Below are 24,883 nucleotides of genomic sequence, written 5' to 3' on the forward strand. Positions count from 1 at the left end.
CTAAACCCATCTTGGATTAAACGACGGAAGTTTTGATTGCAACCAATTGCAACCCAATCCAAAACAGACGTCTGCCTCTCTTGAAAATAATTTAGGCTGGGTCTGTCTGCATCAAAATTGTTTTTTGGATGTGGGTTCTCTCTCCCAAGCAATCGTTTAGAAAGAGGGTTGAATCGTTTTGGGGTTCAAGCGGCTCAAGTTGGAACCATAGCCGGTCATCAACTCCCGTTTGGATTATTGCCGCTACCCAAATCGATTTGTGGCTAAATAATAACCCACACAAATCTTCTCCTCTAGATCTGTTTGATCGAACCCCATCTTTTTGAAGAAAACATGTTTGCAGAGTTGACAAGATTGAGATCAAAACTCTGTTTTGTTCTCAAGCCAATCCGAATCTTGTATTGCCCAAGATTTTGCCTAATCTTGGTGGCTTAAAACATATCAAGTGACTATCTTGGCCAAAAATAATGTGACTCACCACTTGAGATGTTCATCTTTGCTCTAATTGATTTGATATCTTGACCTCAATACTTAATTGTGTTTGTCTTGATCAGGCTGCTTCGATCTAGAGTGTCTCCTAAAGAGTATCTGTCTTGAGTTTTACACAGATATATGGTTACCACGAGTAGTATTTTTTAGATCTTTTATACTTATAACTATCACTATGAGTGTTTGACTAGATCATTTACTTAGATTTGTTGACACCGCTTAAATAATTTTTGCCTCATTCTTTAACAATGCTTATCATCATCCTATCTGTGAGTTTATTTTAAATCTCTTTAGCATCTCTTTCGTGAAAATTTGATCATAAGAAATAGTTGGGCATTCTTGAGGAGATGCAAGTACACTCATTTGAAATAAATTAGTAGTGCAAACCACATTTTGAGATCAGATTAAGTGGTGTTAAATTCCAAAAATATAATGGGCAAAATAAGCTGTTTCTGAGTTGGCTTTATTGGTTACTGTCCTCTCAGTCGGCAAGGCCGCGCGTGATCCTTCACAACAACTTTCTTGGCTCGTCTCTAAGATGGATCGGGGCTTCTATTCCCTTTTGTCTTATGATAGAATTTTCTCATACTTTAAGGATTAACGCAGCTCTATCTTCTAAATCTTTAAGGATTAATACAGCTCTATCTTCTATATATGAAGTTGACATTCCCTTGTTCTAGATGTTCTACAACCTTTCCCTTGTAATGTGATAGGCTCCAACTATCTTCAAGAAGCAGCCTTGCAACACCCCTCTTAGTCGTGATGAGGTCGTATAGTGAGTACACTAAGGCCATGTTTAGGCACCGTGAAAAAATATCCCATGAATTCATGAAATATTTGTGGGGCCAGTTGTGAGAGATGGGCAGGAGACCGAGAGACTTTAGAGGGTAGCAGGGAGGGGCATGAAAAGCTCCTAAAAACAAGGAAAACAAAAAACAAATTCTAAATAGGTTTTTTTTTTCTCTCTAGTTTTTAGGGATTTTTTTTATGCTGAGGGAAAAAATTCTAGATTTTTTATCCATAAAAATAAGTTTTTTCAAGATTTGATAAACTCATTTTCCATGATTTTATTTTTGAATTAAATTTTTTCTTATTTTCGATGAAACCTGAAAACGTAGTGGACCTTGGACATTTTTCTATGAAATAATTTTCCATAAAAAATTATTTTTCACAATCAGGTCACTTCATTCCTTTAGATGTGAAGTACATTGCTACCTTTTCAGTCATAGATACACTGTAGCTGGGTGTCCCTAGTAATGAAAAGGGGCGCATTTATCAGTTCCCTAAAAATACCCAAGGATAGATGGGCTACTACAAGTAATAACGCTAAGTCATATCTTTTCTTAAGCCTCACAACTGTTCTCTCCAAAGTTCATATAAGCCACTTCATGTAAAGAGCACCTTATTCATGGAAGAATTCTACAACAGTGATTGAACATCAATGGCATTTGCTTTATTAGAGGGAACTGATCTTCCCAATTGTCATTTACTTGGAAGGAGACATACTTGTAACAGAGCTTCATTAAACCAACATTCATTAAAAAAAAATCTCCATGTATGTGTTGTTTTCTAGGGATTATCTCCCAACAATATCATAACAAACAAAAAAAAACATTTCACCAACAACTCCAAAAGGACCCTTGAATTATTGCCATTCAAAAAAAAAGGACCCATTTGTCACAATTGTCATCCCATCCTTGCCCACCAGTGAAACAACTCAGTTCTTTTAATAGTCGACGCATAGGTGTAGAGGAAAAAATCCATCAACAAAAATCTTTATCTGCGCCAACAATTCCGCCCTGACATGCAGTCCCAGATTCAATTTATTTGATGTATATAGGCAGTTTATCACAAATTGAAATTAGCATTAAAAGAAACCAGAAATTTTTTTGACTGACTTCTCATAAATCTGTGGATGTGGATGAGTGCGAGTATGAATCACAGAAATGACACGAGTTATTTACCTGGAGGGAAGTGTTAAGTAGCTTTGATTATAAGTTCAATGTCGGATCCCACTTCGGCAATCTTTGCTTCCTTCGAAGCTTTTGCAGCTTTGGCAATGTTCTGAACATCAAAGTCCATAGCTATTCTTTTCACGAGACCCTCAAGCATCTGTTTGAAAATAAGATCAAGGACAACAATTCAATTTGCAAAACATGATATAAATGGTAGACGAGAAACCCTCCATTTGTATCATGTTTTGCAAATTGGAAACCTCCAAGTGGCGTAAACCATTATTTCCTCAAAATTATAAAGAGCCTCAGAACATGGCAGTAAAATAGCTAAAACCAAAACAGAGCAAAATCTGAAAACAACAAAATCGAGCTTGATATGGAACAAATATCGCCTTTGCTGATGTCAACATGATCCCATGATGCATCACCAGTTCAGCCTGTTTTCAGGCCATTCTACTTCTTTTTCTAGTATGCCTGTAATGGGGCAGGAAAATTTTGTTGAAATGCACGTGGGGCAGTAGGCTCAATAAATAAAGTAACAATCAGAAATGTAAGAATAATGTTGATAAAGGATGACTCGACTAGGAGATGGGCTTTCGGTTTCGAGTTGGACTCCCTTGGGTCAATGAAAAACTCACCAACTTAATAAAGAACCAGCCGAGTCAATTATCAACCCCACCGTTTTTTTTTTTTGGTAAAATCGAAATTTGGACCTTGGACACTATTTTGCACCCAACCAAAATAAGATGACTCAAAGAGCTTCCATTGTTCCATCCCATGCGCCAGCAAATTACATTAGTACTTTGTTTTCAGAGCTGCGCACCACAGAAAAGTCAATTGTGTTTTATTTTATCTTGTGTCTGCATGCTGAGGGAAAATTAAATACTGATGCAAAATTAAATACTGAATTCCAAACAATATAGCATTCTCAGGATCTGCAGTTGATGAAGGACCCCAAAATTGTCTATGTTACATTGGCATTTCCAAAGAGTAGGGAGAGGTTCAACCAGAAGCCAAACTAAAGCAAGATCCATTGGCAAGTGTAGGAGTGAAGGACAAGGGTGTCAGAAAACCAATGCCTGTGAATGATAGTGTTTTGGGGAGTGGAGCCCCCCATCCCTTACCTACGGATCGTGTTTGTGCCTATTGCAAAGGTCCTAGGTTGAGCTTGTATCAAAGCTAAATTAAAATAGCATTATTCAAACTACCAGTATACGCATTCCGAATTTTCAAAGGATACAAGTGATCCGATGGCAACAAGGGCACGGAATTTCGAATCAACAACTTCATTTCCCTCTTCTGCAATCTGTGAATGATATAGAAAACATTAGGATATTCTGGAGCATAGAAATGAAATTTACGATTTTCTTGTGTATGAACAGAAGACATTTAATTTCAACAAAATGACTACAACTATTTTGAAAATGGACAGAAAATAAGGCTTGATGTTCTAGGAATATGAGTTTCATATGCATGAAGGAAGCCAAAAAAAAGTAAATCCTAACATAAGAAGACGTACTTCTAGAGCCGCTGAGAGAACTTGAGCCTGACCCTCTAGATCCTTTTTTTCAATCAACAGCACGGTGTAACTGTACAAAGATCCACTACATATTACTAGCAAATAATCAAGAAAAGAGTTGCTGTTATTGCCAAGCCATTTGAAAAAGAATTCTTACCAAAGACTAACTAGAGAAAACTCATGAAGAGAAGCTAAAGACATGAAAGAAACAAATCATAGCTTAAGAAAGAAAACTCCAGATAGTTTGGCAGTTGAGAAGACCATTGCCTCATGGACAAAAAAAATAGCAGCTTAAGCAAACTAAGCAAAGATTATTCAATCATAAAGTTGTAAATGACGACTTCTGATATTTGACTGGTCTACGCACATTTACTGTTGGAAATTAGTGTTGATCCCAGCAAATTTCCTTTCAACCCATTTCTACAGTAGTACCACCTTGGCACCCGAATAAAGGAGATGCATGGCATAGCTTGGTGTCTTTGGTTCTATGTCACAAATGTCGTTCTCAGGAATTTCTCGGCAAGGGAAAATCTCTGGACATATTAATTTTTATTAATTTTTTTGGGTTTATATCGGGAAATAAACGGTAAAAAAAAAATTATTAAAAAAAAAAATATATATATATATATATATATATATATATATATGGAGCTGATTTTTGGTACACCCCCCATCTATGTAAAGGCCTTTCAAATGAATGCTTTGGATCATCCTAACAAAGTGGGCCCCCATGCGATTGGGGCGCTTAAGCTCACCAAAAGTTTGGTGAGCTTAAGCGCACCAACAGTTTCCTCTCTCTCTCTCTCTCTCTCTCTCTCTCTCTCTCTCTCTCTCTCTATATATATATATATATATATATATATATATATATATATATATATTTGGTGAGCTTAAGCGCCCCAATCACATGGGGGCCCACTTTGTTAGGTGATCCAAAGCATTCGTTTTAAAGTCCCTTACATGGATAGGGGGTGTACCAAAAATCAGCTCCATAGGATCATCCTAACCCCTCCATTTGTGGAGGACAAAAATGGACAGACACAAATCTGCCCATTTTTGTCCTCCACAAATGAAGGGGTTAGGATGATCCTATGGAGCTGATTTTTGGTACACCCCCTATCTATCATAAGGCCTTTAAAATGAATGCTTTGGATCACCTAAAAAAGTGGGCCCCCATGTGATTGGGGAGCTTAAGCGCACCATAGGTTTGGTGCACTTAAGCTCACCAACAGTTTTCTCATATATATATATATATATATATATATATATATATATATATATATATATATATATATATATTAAATTTAAGAAAAAAATATAAAATAAAAATATCATAAAAATATTTGGACAATATCATGATATTATCGGGATATTTTATGATAAAAACGAAAATATCGCTATATTTTTAAAATCTCGGGATTAATTCGGGATTTTGTCGTTTTATCAAAATCTCGCGATAAAAAAGCTATATTTTGAAAATATCGGAGATATTTGTGACATAGCTTTGGTTCAGGGCCTAAGATCAATAGCGGAGGACCCAGATCCTATAGAACAGTTTCCATCAGGTTCCCGTTCACCTCAGTTATGTTCTTTTTTAAAATGGTCCAAATTTTTGCACCATAGGGTCTTCTTGGAGCACACACCGACAATTTCTGTGTCTGCATTTATTTGTCTATGTCTGCTTTACAATAAGCCTAGGTTCCCAACTAATTTTAGTAATTTCTCTTGTATAATTTTGAAATTCATATTAATAAGGATTATTGATCCTTACTTTCTAGGATTCAAAAGTTCCTCTCATAGTGACATGTTAACACGTCATCACCAACACATGCAAAATATTGGCCTTAACAAAACCATGTGTTGAGTGCTAAAACATTTTATCCAGTCATGGCTATAAAATTTCACATTAGTTTATCTTAACTAAATTGATCATGGTCATCAAGCACGTTCTTTTAAATCTTGTCATTTTTTTGGTTAATTACAGCATCTGCCAACCCTACAAAGTTAGTCTCATTCCATGACTCAGCTAATCTCTCCAGCATTTTAGAGATTTCCAACAATGCTAATTCGAATCAGAATGGGCCAGTAAGGCAATTTGGCCCAAAGGTTTTAAATTTCGATTTCGATCACCACGGAAACAGAAACGTTTCGATCTGAATAGGAAATTTCAGGGGAAATCCTGTAAAATCATGAACACAAAGGGAAACATATGCAAATGATAGAATTTCAAGATGAAAGTTCAAAAAATACTATAATAAGCCCCAATACACACTTAGAAACCATCACATAGACATGTGTTGTCACGCATGCCTGATAATTCAGTACCGTACCAAATTTCACACGAAATTCATATAAATATTTACACTTAATACATTTCACACGCACTTCATATGAATATAATTATGTAACACTAATGCACTTACGATTTTGATTTTGATATGCGGTTCGGTTTCGGTATCACTTCAGTAAGGATGAAAATGGAAATATTTTGTTAGTTCCGTGTCGGTTTCAATGAAAATTTAAAACAATGTTTGGCACACATTAGGGTTCAAGGATATCCATGCCAGGTAGATCAGAATGCAGTCAATCCTACTTATACTTATGACCTCTGGACCAAGTATAATAAGCTCCACTCATGGGGATGTCGATGAGATCATGTTTGTTGATGAAGTCCGAAAAAGCCTACACAATGGGGGGTGATCCTTCTACTCCCAGCCCTCTCTCTGTCTATGGATTTGGTCACATTGAAATCCCCTCCAATACACCAAGGGTTTGCCCAGGGAGGGGTGGATCCGCAGCTCGATTGGGCCCGCACATCCGAATAAAGGTCCACCTTGAACCATTAGCTATCTTTCTAACCACTACCAAGACAGAATCTACACCTGAAAACCTCTACAAGGTCAAAAATAGAGCTTCCCCAAATGATAAGAAGTCGATCCCATGGCGTCCAAGGCTACAAAGTCCCAGCTGACTACATCTCATCTCCCTGATCATAGATTTGTTCATCTCATTCATTTTGGTTTCCGGGATGCACACCAACTCCGGTTTGTACTTGTTTATCATCTCTTTGACATGGATCTTTTTTTCCCAGGGCACCCAAGCCTCGCAGAATCCAAGTGAGAATCTTCATGATGACAAATCACTCGTAGATTACCCTTAAGAGGTCTGCAACCTCCCACTTTCCTCTACCTCTACCTCTAGATCTATAGTTGACTGAAGATAATAACCGTACAATTTCTCTCAGCATCTCCCTACTGTTTTCCGACCTGCTTTCTTCCAACGGGTCACACATCTGCCAGTCCCTTAGTTGCGCCTTTAAGATCACCTTCCATACCCGAGAAGAATAGACCCAGCGCCTTGCTGGTAGTCAGAATATGATTGTTTAATAAATCATAAAACCCTCCATCTAGTTCTAGCCAGTCAATAGGTAAGCAATCTTCCTCAACCATCGCCATCAGAGAAAGTTGAGGCCCATTTCCCCATACTCCTCTTCGATTACCTACATTTTCCTCATGGATCTCCTCTGACAAGGCTGATCATCCTCTACAAAGGAGCTCCCTTCCACTAAAAATGCAGTCAAATTCTCTTCCATCCCACTAGACAATATTTTCTTCCTTTCAGGGTTTGAATCGTGAAGCACAATGAGAGGGAGTTCCACTTTTCCATTGCAGGCAGGGAAGCACTAGAAGGGTCCTGTAAGAGGCAAGCTCAGGTGCTGGGAGTTCCACTTTTCTGCAGCTGGGTGGGAACTGGGGAGCGAGATCTCAAAGGCAAGCTCCGCGGGGGTCGACAGACTTTACGCCAAGAGGACCAACATCAGCATCCAGAATGCAAGCATCCGGCGAGGGAAGAATGAGATCCTGAGCGATACCCTCCACAGTGCAAATCGACATACACTCCAAAGAAAAATTAGCATCCACACTGAAACAGGAGAATTGTTGACCGACGAGGGAGTTACGATGTTGCTACGTAGCCGAGGTTTGGCCAAGGAGGAGATTAAGTCGTTTGGCAAAGAAGGAGATTAAGTCCCCACACCAGATGCAATGCAATCCTGGATCCGCAACAATTCTTCTGCCAGAAAACCCTGGGGGAAGATCTTGCTGGAGTACGGGCCCATCCTTCGCTAACCCAGGGAAAACCTTCAGCAACATTTGAGCCCGAGACCATCTAAGTGGGCGCTGGACTCAGCAGGCTTATATGGGCCAGGTTCCTCTCTTCAGTCTTCAAGCCCATGGGCAGTTCTTTCCAGACTAGACACAAAGACCACAAGGCTCACAGTCAACGGCATCAACAGCCAAAAATGTTCCAACCCCTTACCAGTTGAGACCTTATTGATTGCCTCAGCCAGTTAATGTTTTTTATTTCTTCAATCTTAAAAGGAAGTGGACCCCTCTCATTACCCTACAACAAAAATCACATAAAAAGCTGAGTTCGACGCACTCGTGACAATTTAATATGGAATTGGGGTTGGGTTGAGAAGGGGTCACTTGTTAGCCATCAAAAAAGGTATGGCCCAAATAAAACCTGGTACAAACTGTATCATACAAACCACTCATTCAAAGATCAGTAAAGCACAATCTACCTAAATCAATATTTTTGGGAAAATGGTGACCAAAGTCAAAAGGATGAGATTGAAAGCTGAGAGAAACGATAGATTAAGCAAAAACCAATGTCAATTTCTCCGACCCCCCCTCCTCTTTTCCCAAAGTCTCCATTCCAACTGATTCTTTATAGCTATTTAGAACTCAATCATTCAAACCCTTGCTAGGGCGTATAGGGATGAATCTTTCCTTGGGATCCGTTTGGTTGAACCAAAAGTAGGGAAAATGAAAGGACTATTTTCCTTTTCCTAGTATTGTTTAGTTGCCATTAACTATTCACATGACAGTCCTTGTCGGCTGTAGATATTCTAAATGCAAGCCTTTTTTACTGTTTTACTTTCCTTTCAAATCAAGAGGAAAAGGAACGTAAAGAAATGGGAATCTATTTTCTTTTCCTTCTACTTCTATATTACGCACATCCAAACAGATTCTATAATGAGCAAAAACCCAACGCGTGTTTCAATTCGCAAGAGAAATATATGAAAATTGTACATCCCATGAGATTTCATCCGGTCCTTGTACTGTACACAGGAAAGGACAGAAGGAGTGGAAGGGCCACAAAAGGGGTGGAAATATCAGTTCCTTTACAAATATATGAATAACGATAAGTTATATACAAGAAATAGACAGAGTAATGAATACATTTGGTCATTGTATTTTTCATCACTATTGATCAAATGCTCATCATACAGATGGAATTCCTCTACACGTCAAGTTCTTACAACTTGAAGCATGAACATGACTAACTTAAACCTAACATAGAAATATCAAATGTGGAACCTTCAAAGTTAACTTTTCCAATTCATTCATTTAATTTAAAATGAACTATTTAAATTCATTCATTCATCAATTAGAAGGCAAAAGAACCATTCAAAAAAAAAAAAAAAAAGAGGCAAAAGTTGTTTCAAAGTCATGTATCCTTCAAACAGAAACTGAAGATTCACCATCAACTATTCAAAGGATTTAAAAATCAAGAAATCATTGCAAACTTGACCACACCTCTTTAGAAACAATCCAAAGAATTACAGAAGTTATACTAAAACCTAAATGAATAATGTGAAAAACATGTATCAAATAAGAAATGTTTATCAATGAAGAAAACAACAATAGAAGACTGACTTGAGTAATCGTTCAAAAAAAAGGAGAGAAGACTTACTTGAGTACCAATGTGGAATAAGATAAGTGAATGTTCTTATTGGGAGAAGAAGAACAACTTGACAAAGCATCAAGAATCTGCAACCATGAAGAATAGGCAAATCAATGAGGGATATATCATCAGCTGAAACATGGTTAAGTGAGTATGTGTCTTGAGTTTATATTGAACGTAGTTGAAAAATTCACATAATATTATTTAGTTTACTTGAAAAATCACCAAAGCAATATAATATTCTTGCGAATGGGCTAAAAATTACAGACATAGATGCCATGATATCATTGCTACAACATAGAATGACAATAGATGCATTAAGACACATATTAAAGCTAAGCTATGATCAAAATCTATATTCGTGAAATTCTGGCACAACTATGTTGCTTCATGGATCTCTGGAGGAAGTATCCATGGAGCAGCTAGACGGGTCATGGATCTCTGGAGGAGGAAATATCCATGGAGCAGCTAAACGGGTTTGAGATTGCAGATTTTTTTATTATTATTATTGTTTTGTTAGGGTGCTTTTCACCATAGGGTGAAAAAAGCCCTCCAAAAATAGGCGTATGCCTCTTAAAGTGGCAAGCACACGGTATTCTTTAGTAAAAGGCGAAAGAATAGTTCGCTTTGTGCTCACCACGAGGCGTATGAACCACTTTGTTTGTAGATTTATGGGTTGAAACAAGCACCCAGAGCATGGTTACTGGTTAGATAAGCTAATCAAGCACCAAAACACGGTGGCTATAGAAAAAGTCTAACAACTCCTTGTTTATCAAGCATTCTAGGGATGGTATTGGACAAAGTGTACATGGGTGATATGACTATAATAGGGAGTGACCGTTCAGAGATTTTGGTTCTCAAAAGCAAACTAAAAATGATATTTGATAAGAACCTAGGATACTTATGAGACTTCCTTGGATTTGAGGTAGAGAGATATAACAAAGGGATGCAACTGTACTGAAGTAGTTTGTGGATCTACTGAACAGGTTTTCCTTGATCACCTTCAAACCTGTTGGTACCCCAGCAGTAACAAAAAGGATAGTGGCAAAGGAGAAAATATCAAAGATGTATGGAAACATATGTAGATAATGAACAATCAGGATAAACCTTTAGTGAAAGCTAGAAATTGATTTATGTTCTTTAAAATGGGGAAAGCAATTAATTTCTTGTATTATAAATATTAGAATAAAATAAATGATATTAAAAAAATCATAAAAAAGGAAACCATATAAATAACACAACTTGTACTAGGGTATTGAGCCACTAGCTCGATGGTGAGGCCTTTGGCCTTCAACCTTGAGGTCTGAGGTTCAATCCCAGCTTACTGATAAAAAAAAAAAGACACAACTCGTACTATTGAAGTGTCTCATTCTATATTTAATAATAATTTTTATGCATTATTATTGAAAATTTCAACAAAAACATTAAATTTAGCCATGCCCTTCTATATATTAATTTTATGTTGTATATTCTCACTATTTTCTATGTTCATAATTTTTAATAAAATATCAAAAAAAATTATAAAAGAGTGTATCTTTCTTCTTCTTTTTTTGTGAAAGCCGAAATATCTTTCTTCGTCATTTTTACATTGCTTATACTAGGTACATCATGCCAATATGTAATATATAACTGTCTTTCCATGAATTGCATGGAAATTTGGCGTATGTATTATTTATAAATATGTGGGATGTGAAATATAGTATGTGGTAAATTATCAGACATGAGGGACATCGCATGTCACAAGGTTTCCGATATTGTCAAACCATTATATGAGGTTTTCTCGCTTATGTGATGTTTTTGAGTGTCTATTAGTTCTTATTCTAGTATTTCCCGGAGTTTTTTATCTTAAATGCCATCATTTGAATATGTTTCCGTACATTTGTTTCATTTTATAGGATTTTCTACTAAAATTTTCATCCAAAACCGAAATGTTTCCATGTCCATCATGACCGAAACACATGCCGAAACTGGAACTTGAAACCTTGCTCACATTCTCTAGACCTAGAATAACCTATATAGTGAGTTAGGTTTTTCAGTGTCTTCATGATCCAAGAGAGAAGCATTTTCAAGTAGCCAAACAGATCATGAGATACATCAAAGGTACATTGGCTCAGGATCACTATATAAAGTAAATTCACTACTCCTGGTATTCACTAGACTTAACCTATATGATGAACATGGATCGAAATATCGACCAATACCGACACATGTCAATACAGAGCTCCCACAAGAATACAGATCCATGACTTCTACCAAGGTTGAAAACTCACAGTCAATTCGTGACTTGTCCAAGTCAACATGTTTTCACATAAAACCGAGTCAAAGTATGAGAAGAGCCGGTTTTATATTAAAAAAGTCAGAACTCGAACAAGTTTGTCATGACTCAAAGACTCGCCAAGCGTTAGACAATCAAATGAGTCAACATTGTTTTTCGTATTTTGTGTAAATTGCAACTTGATCGAATGAGGGTTATTGTGGTGGTGACACCGTCCTACACGGGCTTCTCCAGGAACACTAATCTTCTCAAACCAACTCCGACAAGGAAAACTAGCACTTGTGCTTATGATCTTTCTATTTTATTTTTTTCTTCTCCTATGAGACTCATTTTCCTATTTTTCTTCCGGAGGTTCAAAAGGACAGAGAGAATCTTTCTTGAGTGAGATGAAAGCCAGCGAAGTTTCAGGATATAAAACAGCTGTAGCTGCAGCACCGGGACCAAGAACAGCTGTAGCTGTAGCTCTCTCTCTCTCTCTCTCTCTCTCTCTCTCTCTCTCTCTCTCTCTCTCTCTCTCTCTCTCTCTCTCTCTCTCTCTCTCTCTCTCTCATTTGTCTGCAACCATCGATTATCTACATATTTTAATTGAAACTCCGCTCATTTTAATCACTAGGTGCCTTTCTGCAGACAATTTCCTATGTTCCGGTGGGGTTGTTTGGCCACGCTATGTTTGGCCTTTTGGGTACCCTTTGGTGCATATCACTACTTGTCTGATTTCAAAACCTCAACTCAACTCAGCTAAGCCTTTGTCCCAAACTAGTTGTGGTCTGATTTAAAAAACTACAATAAAATTATATTATTGGACTTCTCTTGATTCCAAAATTAAACAGTTTCTCCCTTTAAAAGATATTTTGAGGAATGGCAGTGGTTGTTGCATAAAAATTTTATGTTACGTCTATTTTAGATTCATAGAGTTATTATTTCTTAATATTAAAGTTACAAGAAATTCATTTTCTAAAAAAAAAAAAAGTAACAAGAAATAAATGTCGTAGGATCAGATGGTCGCCTATTGACAAATCCATAAAGATAAGTGAGTTTACATGGGAGATTCTTAAAAATAATTACTATAGTCCGATCCTAATTTTGATATGTTAAAACAATGCATGTATTTTCTAACTTGCAAATTCAGTGTGATCCTTAAATGTATTACATCTACTATTCTGACAATATAGAAAAATCCTCTTGAGTTTGACATTTTTTTTTTGAAAAAGCAACAGATTTTACTGATAAAGAAGAATTACAAAATGCCATTTGGGAAGAAGTTGCCCAATAGCAATAGGTCTATTCACCCCACTCCTTGCTAGCCTGTTTAAAAGATCATTAGTGCTTCTTTGGATGTGCCTAATAGAGATGCCTGCCCTCTACATCTGTCCAGAAGTTCCCCAATAATGGAGGCAAGTCTCCATGGACCTTGGTTGGCCGCCTTAGCCCAAGAAATAACATTGGGTTACCACTTTTTGACTAATAGTGCACATGAATATATCACATATCTCTTAATATTAAAGCAAGTCATAAGTTTCAGCCTTATGCCCTAGCATAGCAACAGTCAGGATGTGACATAACATTGAGGGCAATGGTTTGATCCCCTGCTTGACTACCAAAATAAAATATCATCTAGAAATAACAACAAGAAACAATCAGCCATTTCAAAAAAAAAAAAACGACAACAAGCAATCAGACAACCACACAAACCATTCAAGATTAACCAAGATTACAATTGACAAGCTACCTGTGCTTTAACAGAAAGTAAAACTACCTAGAAGCAACTAATGCAATTTAAAATCATCAATAAAATGTTGATATCTATTTCCCTCTCGACAAAACAATTTCAAAATTACCCTTCAAATCAATCTAATTGGGTGTTTCTGTTAAAAATGGTTGCATTCCAATACAAAAAAGATAAAGAAAGTACATACCTCACTGCGATGCAATTGTAGCCATTGATAGAAACATGAATGCTTGAAGAGATTTGCCACAGCTCGAATGCCGGTTAGAAGATTCGCTGCCTGTTCACGAGCCATTATAGCTTTTTTAAATGTCTCCATTAATATATCTGTTACAGGACACAATGACAAGGAAGAGATTACCTAGAAAATAATATAATCGTTAAATATTACAAGGACCTCCACTGTCGGAACAGGTAAAATCAGTTAATTAAACCAGCAAATACTATATCCAACAAAATATTAGATATTTGTGATCATATTTAAAATAAAAAACAAAATACAGTGAGTTTCTTGTCTTTGAAAGTAAATACCATTTCCGTCTTCAATATGCTTAACAAGTAGTCTTGCCCCATCAGGATGCAAGATGACCATTCTCAAAATATCAATCACTGTGCAATGGAAACAATATACCATGTGAAAACAAAGCGAAGATAAAATCAATAGATCTTGACCCTCTAATGCATGAAAAGAAACAAAAGGAGCTCAGGATGTCAAAAATGAACAACGGTAAAAGACCAACCTGGAAATATCATTGCAAGGGGCCAAGATTTTAATAATCTCCCCAGTAAAGCAATGTCAATATCTGCAAATGCACTGCAGTGGTAGTGTGATGTATCTTTTAAAATCTTAACAATGGCAGACAGCCTTGACAGCTCACTATCTGCCAGAGATAAATTGTTTTGCCCCTACAAAAGTATTGACAATTGATTCTATCATTTCAAGATAAAACTAAAAGTTACGAAATACATTTTTTGGATAAAAACCAATGAACCATTAGAAAGAAAAAGATATACGTGGGGAAGAATCAATTGCCCCAAAAGCTATGATTTGTGGACAAGGACACAAGTGTCGCGTGTCCCACGGACACGGAGTGTCGGACACGGCAAACTCCCCAACTTTAGAAACGGGGACATGGCTAAATAGAAAGTATATGTAATCATGATTTGTGGATATGGATTCGTGTGTCCAAATTCAACATGGATACGAGTTGTCTAAATGAGGTAAACACAATATTCAATAAAAAAATAGAATGTCAAACTTGACACGGTACAAAAACATGTCCACACACCCACATTAATTCCAACACTTCCAGCAATACAAGTAAAAGTGTCCAAAGGAGTGTCGACACGTGTGGACACACGTGTCATGTCGGACACGGCAGGACACATGAGTTGGCAATTAATTCGAAGTGTCGGCCAAATCATAGCCCAAAAGAAACAAGAAAAAGCAAAACAGCCACGCACATAACTTGTACTTTTGCTTGCTCATATTTTTACACATACATCATATAATAACTCTTATAGATAATATTTTCATGTTTTTATCAAGATACGCCGTCCATTTCAAGGATATTTGACTTTTACCAACAATTTAATTGTATGACTAACCAAAGAAAAGTAATAATTGGTTATCTAGTTTCATGTTCTGAATTAATACAGGCTACTGATACTGGCACAACCATATTTTGATAACTGCACTAACACATCTTGTGTTTTATTATTTAAACAGCTGTTAAAAGTTATTAGAGTTCCAAAAAGCTCTCACAAGCCAATCAACAAGCTGAGTTTGTGCAATTATCAAAACATGGTTGTGCCAATATCAGTACCCTTGATATATTATTATCGTTTGCTTTTCAAAAAGCTAAGAGTAAATTTTTAAAATGAATTTCAAAATCTAGCAAAGAATAGAAAGATACCCGTCACAAAGAACGATAGGAACTAGGAAGACTTTAAGTAGAATTGGACGTGAATAGTTGGCCAATCGAAGTCACTAAGCCCAATCAACAAATTAAGTAATTATCTAGAAACATAAAGTAAAAGTAAGAATGGCGACCAATGGACTTCTCTTTTGACCCTTTCGGAGAGGACATAAAGTCCCCACAACTTTGGGATGAGGTGGTGAGTGATCCAGACCGTTTGATCATTATTTTTCCAACTAGGCACATTATTTATGTTGTTTTATTTGAGGATTATTGGTTATTTTGGACATGGCATTTTCCTCCATTCTCACGGCAAGGTGAATCTCCCTCCCATCTTCTCTCTTTCTTCTTCCTCCATCTCTTCTTCTCCCTACTTCTTTCCTCCTCTCTTTCCTTTCTTTCTTTCCCTCTCCCTTTCTTTTTTTTGAAAAACTTCCCTCTCCATTCCTTCTTCTACTACTTTTCTTCTTCTTCTTCTTCCCTCTCTATTTCTCTCCCGTCACTCTCTTTGTTCTCTCTCACGAGAGAGTCCTCTCCCTCACCCCTCATTCACTCCTCACTCGCCCCTCTCTTTCCTCACTCACCCCCTCTCTATTCTCACACGCTCCTCTCTGTCTCGATCCCTCTCTTCTCTACTCTCTCAATCTCTCCCGCCCCTTATCTCTCGGCTTCTCTCTTTCTTTCAATCTCTCAGTTTCTATATTCTCTCTCTCTTTCTCCTCAACCCTCTCTAACTCCTCTCTCATTTTCCCCACACCTCCCTGTATTTTCTCTCTCCCTACTCTTTCTCTCACAAATCTCTCTCTGTTTTCCCCTCTATTCTCCATTTACTTTCCCTCTGTTTCTCTTTCCTCCTCTCCCATTTCTTTCTTTTTCCCCTGTCACTTCTCTAGTTTTGGGAGGGTACTGCTGTCCCGTGTACGGATCATGCCTATGCACCTCTCCCCACTCTTGGGCCCTCGATTGCACATCTCTAAGGTGAACAGACTGCTACAATCCCCGGTGAGACTTTTCCTGTTACTTTTCAGCCCTATTTTGTGCCATTTCACCCTTCGTTTACCCGTAGGAGTCACCCCTTTGCATAACCCTAGTTCATTTAGGCTCTTTACCACATTTTAGCATTGAATTGGGCCCTAGATATAATTTTTTTCTTTGTGGACAGATTGTATACAGTGATTTATTTAGTATATTTGACCCTTTTGTTTGCATCTTTGACTTGTTGGAAGTTGTTATGCGTGTTGCCTGCTTTATGTAGATTCACTTCATTGATGGTATATTTCTAACGCTAACCCGCATGAGTTACTTTGGCTGAGATTTATCAAACTGTTTGCTTATCTGTCTTGGGAATGCAATTTGACTATTTAACTGTGAAGTAATGGCCCCCATTGAGGTCCTAAAAGCCTCCATAGTTACCCGCGAACCCCCGGGTTTGCACCATGTGGGTTCATCATTTAAAAACTCATGGCTTGCCTCCACTTTTACGCTTATCTAGGATCTGGATGATCAAGTAGGGTACACTTTCATGATATCACTCCCACTGAATTATGATGGGTGTTCCATAATATAAGTATATATGATTTAATATTTTTGACATATGCTGATATTTAAAGATTATCAAACCCATATTTTTATTGAGTGTGATATGCTAAACAAAACTATAATTGCAGCTGATATCACCTACATATTATCCTTACATATACTATAAATCAATTTAGAGAAAGGCATGACATGTTGCAGAAGGTTTCCACGTATCTCCGTCCTCCGGGCATTAGGAGTTCCATCTCATAAGTTTAGCTTCAAAACAATATAACTTAGACATGAACAAGTTATGACCAATGTAACTTTTCCATGCCACAAATACTAACAATGGTATCGGTTTACTGACATGTTTCCCATTCCAAAAGAAAAGCATCTTAGGGCAAAGATAAACCTATGCAGAAATTCTAAACTATGGAACACTTTACCGAGTCAGATAATAGAGCATTGTTGAACTCTGTGATTTTTTTGAGGATCCCGTCAAACTGAGCTACATCAAAGAAAAGCATCCCTTTCTGAAAGCAACATCAAAGAGGGAAAAAAATAGGAAGTTAGAACTTTAATTAAGTACAAGTACCGTTAATTAGTTGGCATAAATATTTCATCAACAAGAGACGCACACTATTTTGTTACAAAAACAAATTTATGCATGTTATTCACACCATCATACACTTCTAGCTAGCAATGCAGCATAACTTGCCAATTTGCATGGGCAGATAATCCCCAAGACAGTAAGATTTTTTTTTAATCGTAACTTCATTATTCAATAAAAAAGCAAAACAACTGCCCTGTAGACTGAGATTCGAAAAACAAAGCAAAAAAAAAAAGAAAACAACAGAATATACAAAAGGAAAACATTAATAAGGAAGAAAGTTGAGAACAGAAAAATTAAGTTTATTAACACCCTCTCTAGCTAGGCTATATTCATAGGTGTTGGAATCTGACCTTATAACCCTCCATCTTATCCAAGTTCTCTTCGATAGCATCAGAAAATCTCCACAGGTATAAGCAATCACTACTCAGCCACCTAATAATGTTAAACAAATCCCCTTCCACAATGATGTTATCAAGGTCCTATGGTTTAACAGTGGATGAAAATATGGTCGACCGAGGTGAAGAGCACAATGGTCCATTATAAGAACCCTACGGTTCTGCAAGTGATCGACTGTCAAGATTTTGTTGAGAACGGCCGTCCAACTAAATGCGCACACTCTGGGACGGAGTGAAATACACCAAATTCTAGCAACTGACACAGAAAGCAGAACTAATCGAAGGTGTAAGCAGAAAGAACAGACCGAGAAAATCAAGTTACTTAGCTGAAGCCAGATTCTCTTATCTATTCTGTCCAGACTCCATAAAGCCGATACTACATCGATTTCTCTATCAATAAAGTTCCTTATGAACTCGATCTTCCAGTTCTCCTTTCTGTATATTCTTTCAGTAAAGAATATACAGAAACGAGAGCTTCATCATCATACCATGGAAGCAGAAAGGCGATATGTACCAGTGGGTGAAGGATAAATATTGTGGTCATAGATGTTCGGTGGCCTAGAGAGACTTCAAAAGTTAGAAAAGTATTAATGGGGGCATAAGAGGTTGTGAAATGACTCCGCAAACTAAAAAATTAAATGAGATGGATGTTAAAGAAACAATGGAGAAAATGGTCTGCCATTCAAAAAAATGAAGAAAAATGAAAAGAGTTTGATGAAGAGGGGACCAAATATCATGATCAAGAAACAAAAGAAAAACAATAAAAAATAAGAAAATACCACATGAGGAAAAATTATTAAGAGTGATGCAGAGCGAACCGAAGATCATGATCTTTAACTTACTAGATGAAAGGACTGAGGAGGTCAGAAGTCGATTACACTTACATAAACAGCAACTAAAGCAACTGAGAAGGTCATTATTGCTGGGCATCAATTTGTGGCCAAGGTTTGAAATTTCGGTTTCGGTTTCGGCCTTAGAAGAAAACGAAAATTCGGTGGAAATTTTGGTGGCAATTTTGGTTTCAGTGAAAATATTATAATTTCAGCCGAAATTTAAAACCATGCTTGTGGCACCCTGCTTCTCTATAAAAGAGTGCTCAGCAGTGTTGACTGACAATTTACCCATTGTTAGTCAAGACGATGCAACGCAACACAGCCAACAACAGTTACACAAAAAAATGAATCTAGATACCAATTATCTGAATCTTGTCACTTTGAGTGCCAGCACCCTTTTCGATAGCAGAATGCTTCACATTTTGAAGCTCCCTTTCTGATAAACCCATTATTGTGCTCACATGGCCAATCATTTTTGTGCAAAAATACATTGTAACTGAGCAAAAAATTATTTTCCCACACTCATGGTAGATGCTTATTTTTTTCACGGTCATGGTAGATGTCATCAATGAAAATCAAGGAATTGTGTGTAGTTCATACAAAAAGTTACTATGCATTGAAATCTTTACATGCTACAGTCCAATAATATTACAGTTTTACACAACAGCATCTATAATAATAGTAGTATCTTAGTCTTATGTTCTAAACTCACCAAATAGTTTCAAATGAAAATCCTAGCTCCTTCCTGTTTTCTCCATAGTTTCAGTTTTTATCATTTCAAATGAAAATCCTAGTTCCTTCCTGTTTTCTGCATAGTTGCAATATTTCTCTCTTTGCTCAACTAAACAAACTCAACAAAGCCTTTGTCCCAAACTAGTTGGGGTCGGCATAAGGCAAACATGACACTTGCAGTAATTCAATAAAGCCTTTCTCTCTTTGCTCAATCTTTCTTTTTTATAGATACAGAAAATGCAAATCATGACCACGTGCTGGTTTGCAAAAGGCAAACAAATTATTACGACATTTAAGAAAATAGAAACCCGTAAAATTAGGTATGACACCCATGTCAGCTTGTCCTATATTAAGAAAATAGAAGCAAACCAAATACAAAAAATGACAGAAAACTCCTACAAATACAAAAGCAGAATAACAAACAATTCCACCTAAAAAGAACAATCCATTAACAAAAATGAATATCCAATGAAATACATGACATAGAAAATTCCTAAAATTCTTACATTATGGGTGTCAATACCAATTCCTTATCATTTTATATATATATATATGTGAGTATAAGTATTACTTATTTCACATATGGAATCATATTATGTACTGCGTTCATTATCATAATATTAATCTACTACATCAGTGATTACCTATGATCTAGAGGACACTGAATTTTCAGACTTAATGCGGGCGCATCGAGACGTTATTGTGCCATGTCCAGTAAACTACTATTTGTAATCAATATTGTGTTTACCTCCTTTTTTTTATCATTAACTCTTCTTTAACTAATATCTGTTGTTATCCCCTCTTCTCTAAGCCTAAAACACTACATAAACACTCTTTTTTTAATGGTAAAATGATCAGATTTCATTAAAAAGACTGAGATGGTCCAATACAAAGAAAGAGAGCGAGAATATACAAAAAGGAAAGCTAAAAGGAGCAACAAGACCACATTTGGGGAGAAGAAAATCGAAAATCTCAAAATCCTCTTTCTGAGCCCCGGCCCTAGCCATCTTGTTGGCATCCCCGTTTGCCGTTCTCCGAATATGGCAAAAGGATATGCTCGAAGAGCCAACAATATCACTTATCTCATTGAAGAAGGTTGTGAATGTCCAAGGGGGAGGGTGAGCTCCAGATAACCACCATATGACATTTACGGAATCCCCTTCGACCAATACTTTATTAAAATCCTCACCCACAAGGATCTTGATCCCTTTATGTGCCGCACGCACTTCCGCCTCATTAGAATCAGCCAATCCAATAGGGCCTGCAAAAGCCCATCTCACAACTCCATCAGTGTCCCTAAGTACGCCCCCAATACCTGCCGGACTCGGATTTCCGAGGCCAGAAACGTCAAAGTTGAACTTCAAGAAGCCACTAGCCGGAGGCTCCCAAGCCTGAAAAATTAGAGAACTACTCTCTAAACTAAAACAGACCTCGCGCCAACCCTGCCAGAGATCATAGGCAGAGACGAACTGAAAACTAGGAAGAGAATTGGCCTAGAAGATAGTCAAAGCCAACACCTTAGTAAATAAATAAGAAACACGCTTGGCTCTTCCCCTGAAGATCTTGTCATCTCTCTTTCCACATCACCCAAATAACCACAAGGAAAGAAATATTCCATAAGATCTTGCCTTTACTGTGCCAAGGAACCAATTGCCAACCTTCCAAAACTTCGTTGAGATTCTTAGGGAAAACCCATGAGATATCGAATCTTTCCAAGAGACCACTCCAAATCTCCCGAACCAAACTACAATGGATGGAAATATGATTCAAAGATTTCCCAGCTAGGATACACAAAACACAATGATCAACACACCCCATCTTCCGCTTCCGTAGGAAGTCCACCGCTTGAATGTGATCTCAGATGGCCGCCCACCCAAACACAATAACACGAGGAGGAGCATGAATCGACCACACCCTAGCAATATTAGGAGCCACAGAGCAAGCCACAAGGTGGGAGCACAAGGATTTAGCGGAGAACACCACCGACGAATTCCAGATCCATAACCTTATATCAAAGCCATCACGCTTTGAATAAGTTCTCTCTAAGAGATCAAATAGCCCGGTTACCGCTTGAAGTTCTCTGTTGAAGAAATTACATCTGAAGGCCCCCTATCCTCTCTCCATTCAAAACAATCTTTGACCAAAGCCAACTTTGAAGAAGAGACTGCAAATAAATCCGGGAATAGGTCTTTCAAAGGACATTCCGAACACCACTTATCATGCCATAAGCTCACACGATCCCCCACATGGTACTAAATCTAGTATTGTCATGAAATATTGCCGAAAAAACCAAAATATCTCTCCACACAGAACGGCCCGGCTTGCTGAATGGATCGTCTGATTCCCAGTGCCCCAATAATGCCCCGTATTTGCCGTCTATAATTTTGGCCCAGAGCGACGATGCTTCCTCACCAAACCTCCAAAGCCATTTACCCAAAAGTGATTGGTTAACCACTTTGATCTTTCTGATACCCAACCCCCTGCCTTGCACGGCTTGCAGACTTCTTCCCATATCACTAATGGAATGCCTTTTTTCTATTTTCAGTTCCTCCCCAAAAAAATCTTCTATGGATTTGTTCAATCCTCAAAGCTACACTCGAAGGGCATTTAAATAGAGATAACAAATATATCAGAATATTTGCCAAAACCGCTTTTATTAGTGTTAATCCCCCCCCCCCCTCTCTCTCTCTCTCAGCCAAGTTTCTCTTCCACGTGTCTAGCCGTCTTTCAACTCTCTCCACTATAGGATCCCAACTTATTTTGTTTGGTCGACCTGCCCCCAAAGGCAACCCAAGATAGGTAGAGGGGAAAGTGCCCACCTTGCACCCCATAATGCCGGCAAGCCCTTGAACCAAAACATTCTCTAAGTGGATGCCGAAAAGATTGGATTTGTGGAAGTTAGACCGTTGCCCGGTCACAATATCATAACATCTGATAATAGATTTTAGGTTCAACACCTTCGATACATCCGGCGAGCTAAAAAGGAGGGTATCGTCTACGAACCACATAAACACTCTTCAATATTATATTCACTGTATCCTATTGGTCTCTTTCTTGATGCATATTGGATGATGAAGATAATTAGATTAGATTGATGAATGCACTGTTATTTGAATACCACATGCTTCTTTGAGACTTATTGTTGTTTAATCCTAAGATTTATTAGTTTTTCAAATGACTGCCATATTTATTTTGTTGCAAATTATGATTAGTAATCAGTAATTTTAAAAGTAAGTATGCATATGAGCGTGTCACCAATTCTAGATTTTTAGGGGTTACCGTAACGGACACCTTGAATCCATGTCGACCCTAGACACGTGAATACATGTCCACGGATCATAGGTGATTACAGTGTACATTTAAATAAAGGGAAATGTTATCAGCACAATGATGTTTTGATATTTGCGCTAACCAATGTTGTTTTTTAGTATTTAAAGACTTGTCAAAAGGTTATTACAGTTCCCAAAAAGCACTCACAAGCCACTTAAAAAAGAAAAGACAAGCTAGAACCGTGCAAGTAACAAAACATGGTTGTGCTGATATCATTTCCCTAAATAAATTGCATTATATAGTGCAAGAATTAATGCTACATTAAATCGTATGAACTTGATTGTTATTATTATTATTGCATTCAACACAAACATGATCCCATAAAGATATCTTTTAAATTTGAAGGAGCAAGCATCATCTCAGACACAAATCCTGCCAAGCGAAACTGGCAAACACATGATTCATTCCAGTTTTAAAACCATGCACTCATGTACAAAATAAATTACAAGTGTATGCCCCACACTTCCAGTGTATTTGGCCAATTAGTTTATTCTTTCATAACCAAGAAAAAGAAAAATCATGTGTTCAAGCAAGCTAAACACAATGATGTGTGAATGTGTATCACAAACAATTGATAGATTTGAGTTGAACACTAGCTGTAGATAACAAACAGTATTCCATATCAGTGCACTTCCAACAAGTACATCCCATATTTTTCTATTTGGATAAATAAAAAAAAGACAGTGGAAGGAAAGTACCTTAGGAATATGCTTGAAAACAGGTTTTGTTGAACCACCTGTTACATGTACCAATAAGACACAAAACCAAAAAAGAGTCACAATATAACTATTAAGAAAAAATAATATGAATATTTAATAGTAGGAGATAAATAAATGATTAATCTGTATTAATCATGGAGGAGCTAAAATAATTGAAAATCAAGTTATTAGTCTGAACAAGTGTGCATACCTGAAGGAATGGAAGGCTCTCCAGGCGTATAGGCATTAGCTAAGACATAGAAGAAATAATAGTCAATCATTCCCACTGAAGAAAGTCATTAAGGACACTGCATCTATTCAACTTCCCTAAGACATGTGCAAAAATCTTGCCAAACCTCAATACCTACCGCCAGTGTAAGGATCACGGAATGAGGCATCAAATGTGAAGTTCCTTTGCCCAGAATTTTGCAGTATAAACTCTACAACTTGTTGACGATAAGAAAGAGGTAGATTCTCCATGAGAAGCCACTTGTCAGCAGTATCATAAGGATTATCTGAAAACAGATAATTGTTTGTTGAATCATGCTTAGAATTGACAAAACATTCAACACGTGAGATGTCAAACAACCAACAAAAGAGCAAAGCAAGAAAAGTAAATCAAAAGACCTCAATTGTACTTAACGGAAGTGCATTCACGTCTCTCTAGAATGTAATAGTAGTATCAGCAGGGTAGTAAGTGATCAAATCAATAATCCAACACAAGTGAGAACTAAAAAACCAACAAAAGAGCAAAGAAAGAAAAGTAAAACAAGAAGACTGCTACTATATGGAAGCACAGTCATGCCTCTCTACACTGAAATAGTAGCATTGGCAAGGTGCTAAGTGATCGAATCAATAATGTCTCTATAACTCGTTAAAGAACAATATAACTTCAGTACCAAATGCACCAAAAAGAAGAATAGGTCAATCTGCCATACCTAGAGAAACAAGTGATCTCCCATGTCATATTTCTGACATGGCGTCCAATCCCAAAGTCCATTTGTGAAGCACAGCCAAACCAAAGATTTCTGGCTTATAATTTCAGGAAAGGTGTATGATGTAACCCCTTTTATGAATGAGCATAGATAACTAAAATCCTGTTTGTTGCCGTTCTCCTTTATATCAGTTTGTGT

The 24,883-nt window shown here is 37.3% G+C and overlaps 1 protein-coding gene and 1 pseudogene across 1 annotated transcript in view; both read right to left on the bottom strand.

Moving 5' to 3' along the window:
* Positions 1 to 1,992: 1,992 nt before the first annotated feature.
* Positions 1,993 to 24,883, bottom strand: part of LOC143875546 (transducin family protein / WD-40 repeat family protein) — a 57,471-nt gene continuing 34,580 nt past the window's right edge. The window contains exons 12-23 of the mRNA XM_077377118.1: positions 24,119 to 24,265; positions 23,962 to 24,000; positions 23,751 to 23,788; positions 17,596 to 17,682; positions 14,453 to 14,618; positions 14,244 to 14,321; positions 13,903 to 14,039; positions 9,721 to 9,797; positions 3,964 to 4,033; positions 3,685 to 3,750; positions 2,454 to 2,601; positions 1,993 to 2,288 (exon numbers count right to left, since the gene is read on the bottom strand). Coding sequence (XP_077233233.1) covers positions 2,467 to 2,601; positions 3,685 to 3,750; positions 3,964 to 4,033; positions 9,721 to 9,797; positions 13,903 to 14,039; positions 14,244 to 14,321; positions 14,453 to 14,618; positions 17,596 to 17,682; positions 23,751 to 23,788; positions 23,962 to 24,000; positions 24,119 to 24,265 — 1,040 coding nt within the window. The 3' untranslated portion in view covers positions 1,993 to 2,288; positions 2,454 to 2,466. The remainder of the gene's footprint in view (positions 2,289 to 2,453; positions 2,602 to 3,684; positions 3,751 to 3,963; positions 4,034 to 9,720; positions 9,798 to 13,902; positions 14,040 to 14,243; positions 14,322 to 14,452; positions 14,619 to 17,595; positions 17,683 to 23,750; positions 23,789 to 23,961; positions 24,001 to 24,118; positions 24,266 to 24,883) is intronic.
* Positions 10,238 to 10,357, bottom strand: LOC143876307 (U5 spliceosomal RNA; annotated as a pseudogene).

This window comes from Tasmannia lanceolata, unplaced genomic scaffold (assembly GCF_043159265.1).
Source record: "Tasmannia lanceolata isolate RefF3 unplaced genomic scaffold, GAP_Taslan_0.1 ptg000004l, whole genome shotgun sequence".
Taxonomy (NCBI): Eukaryota; Viridiplantae; Streptophyta; class Magnoliopsida; order Canellales; family Winteraceae; genus Tasmannia; species Tasmannia lanceolata.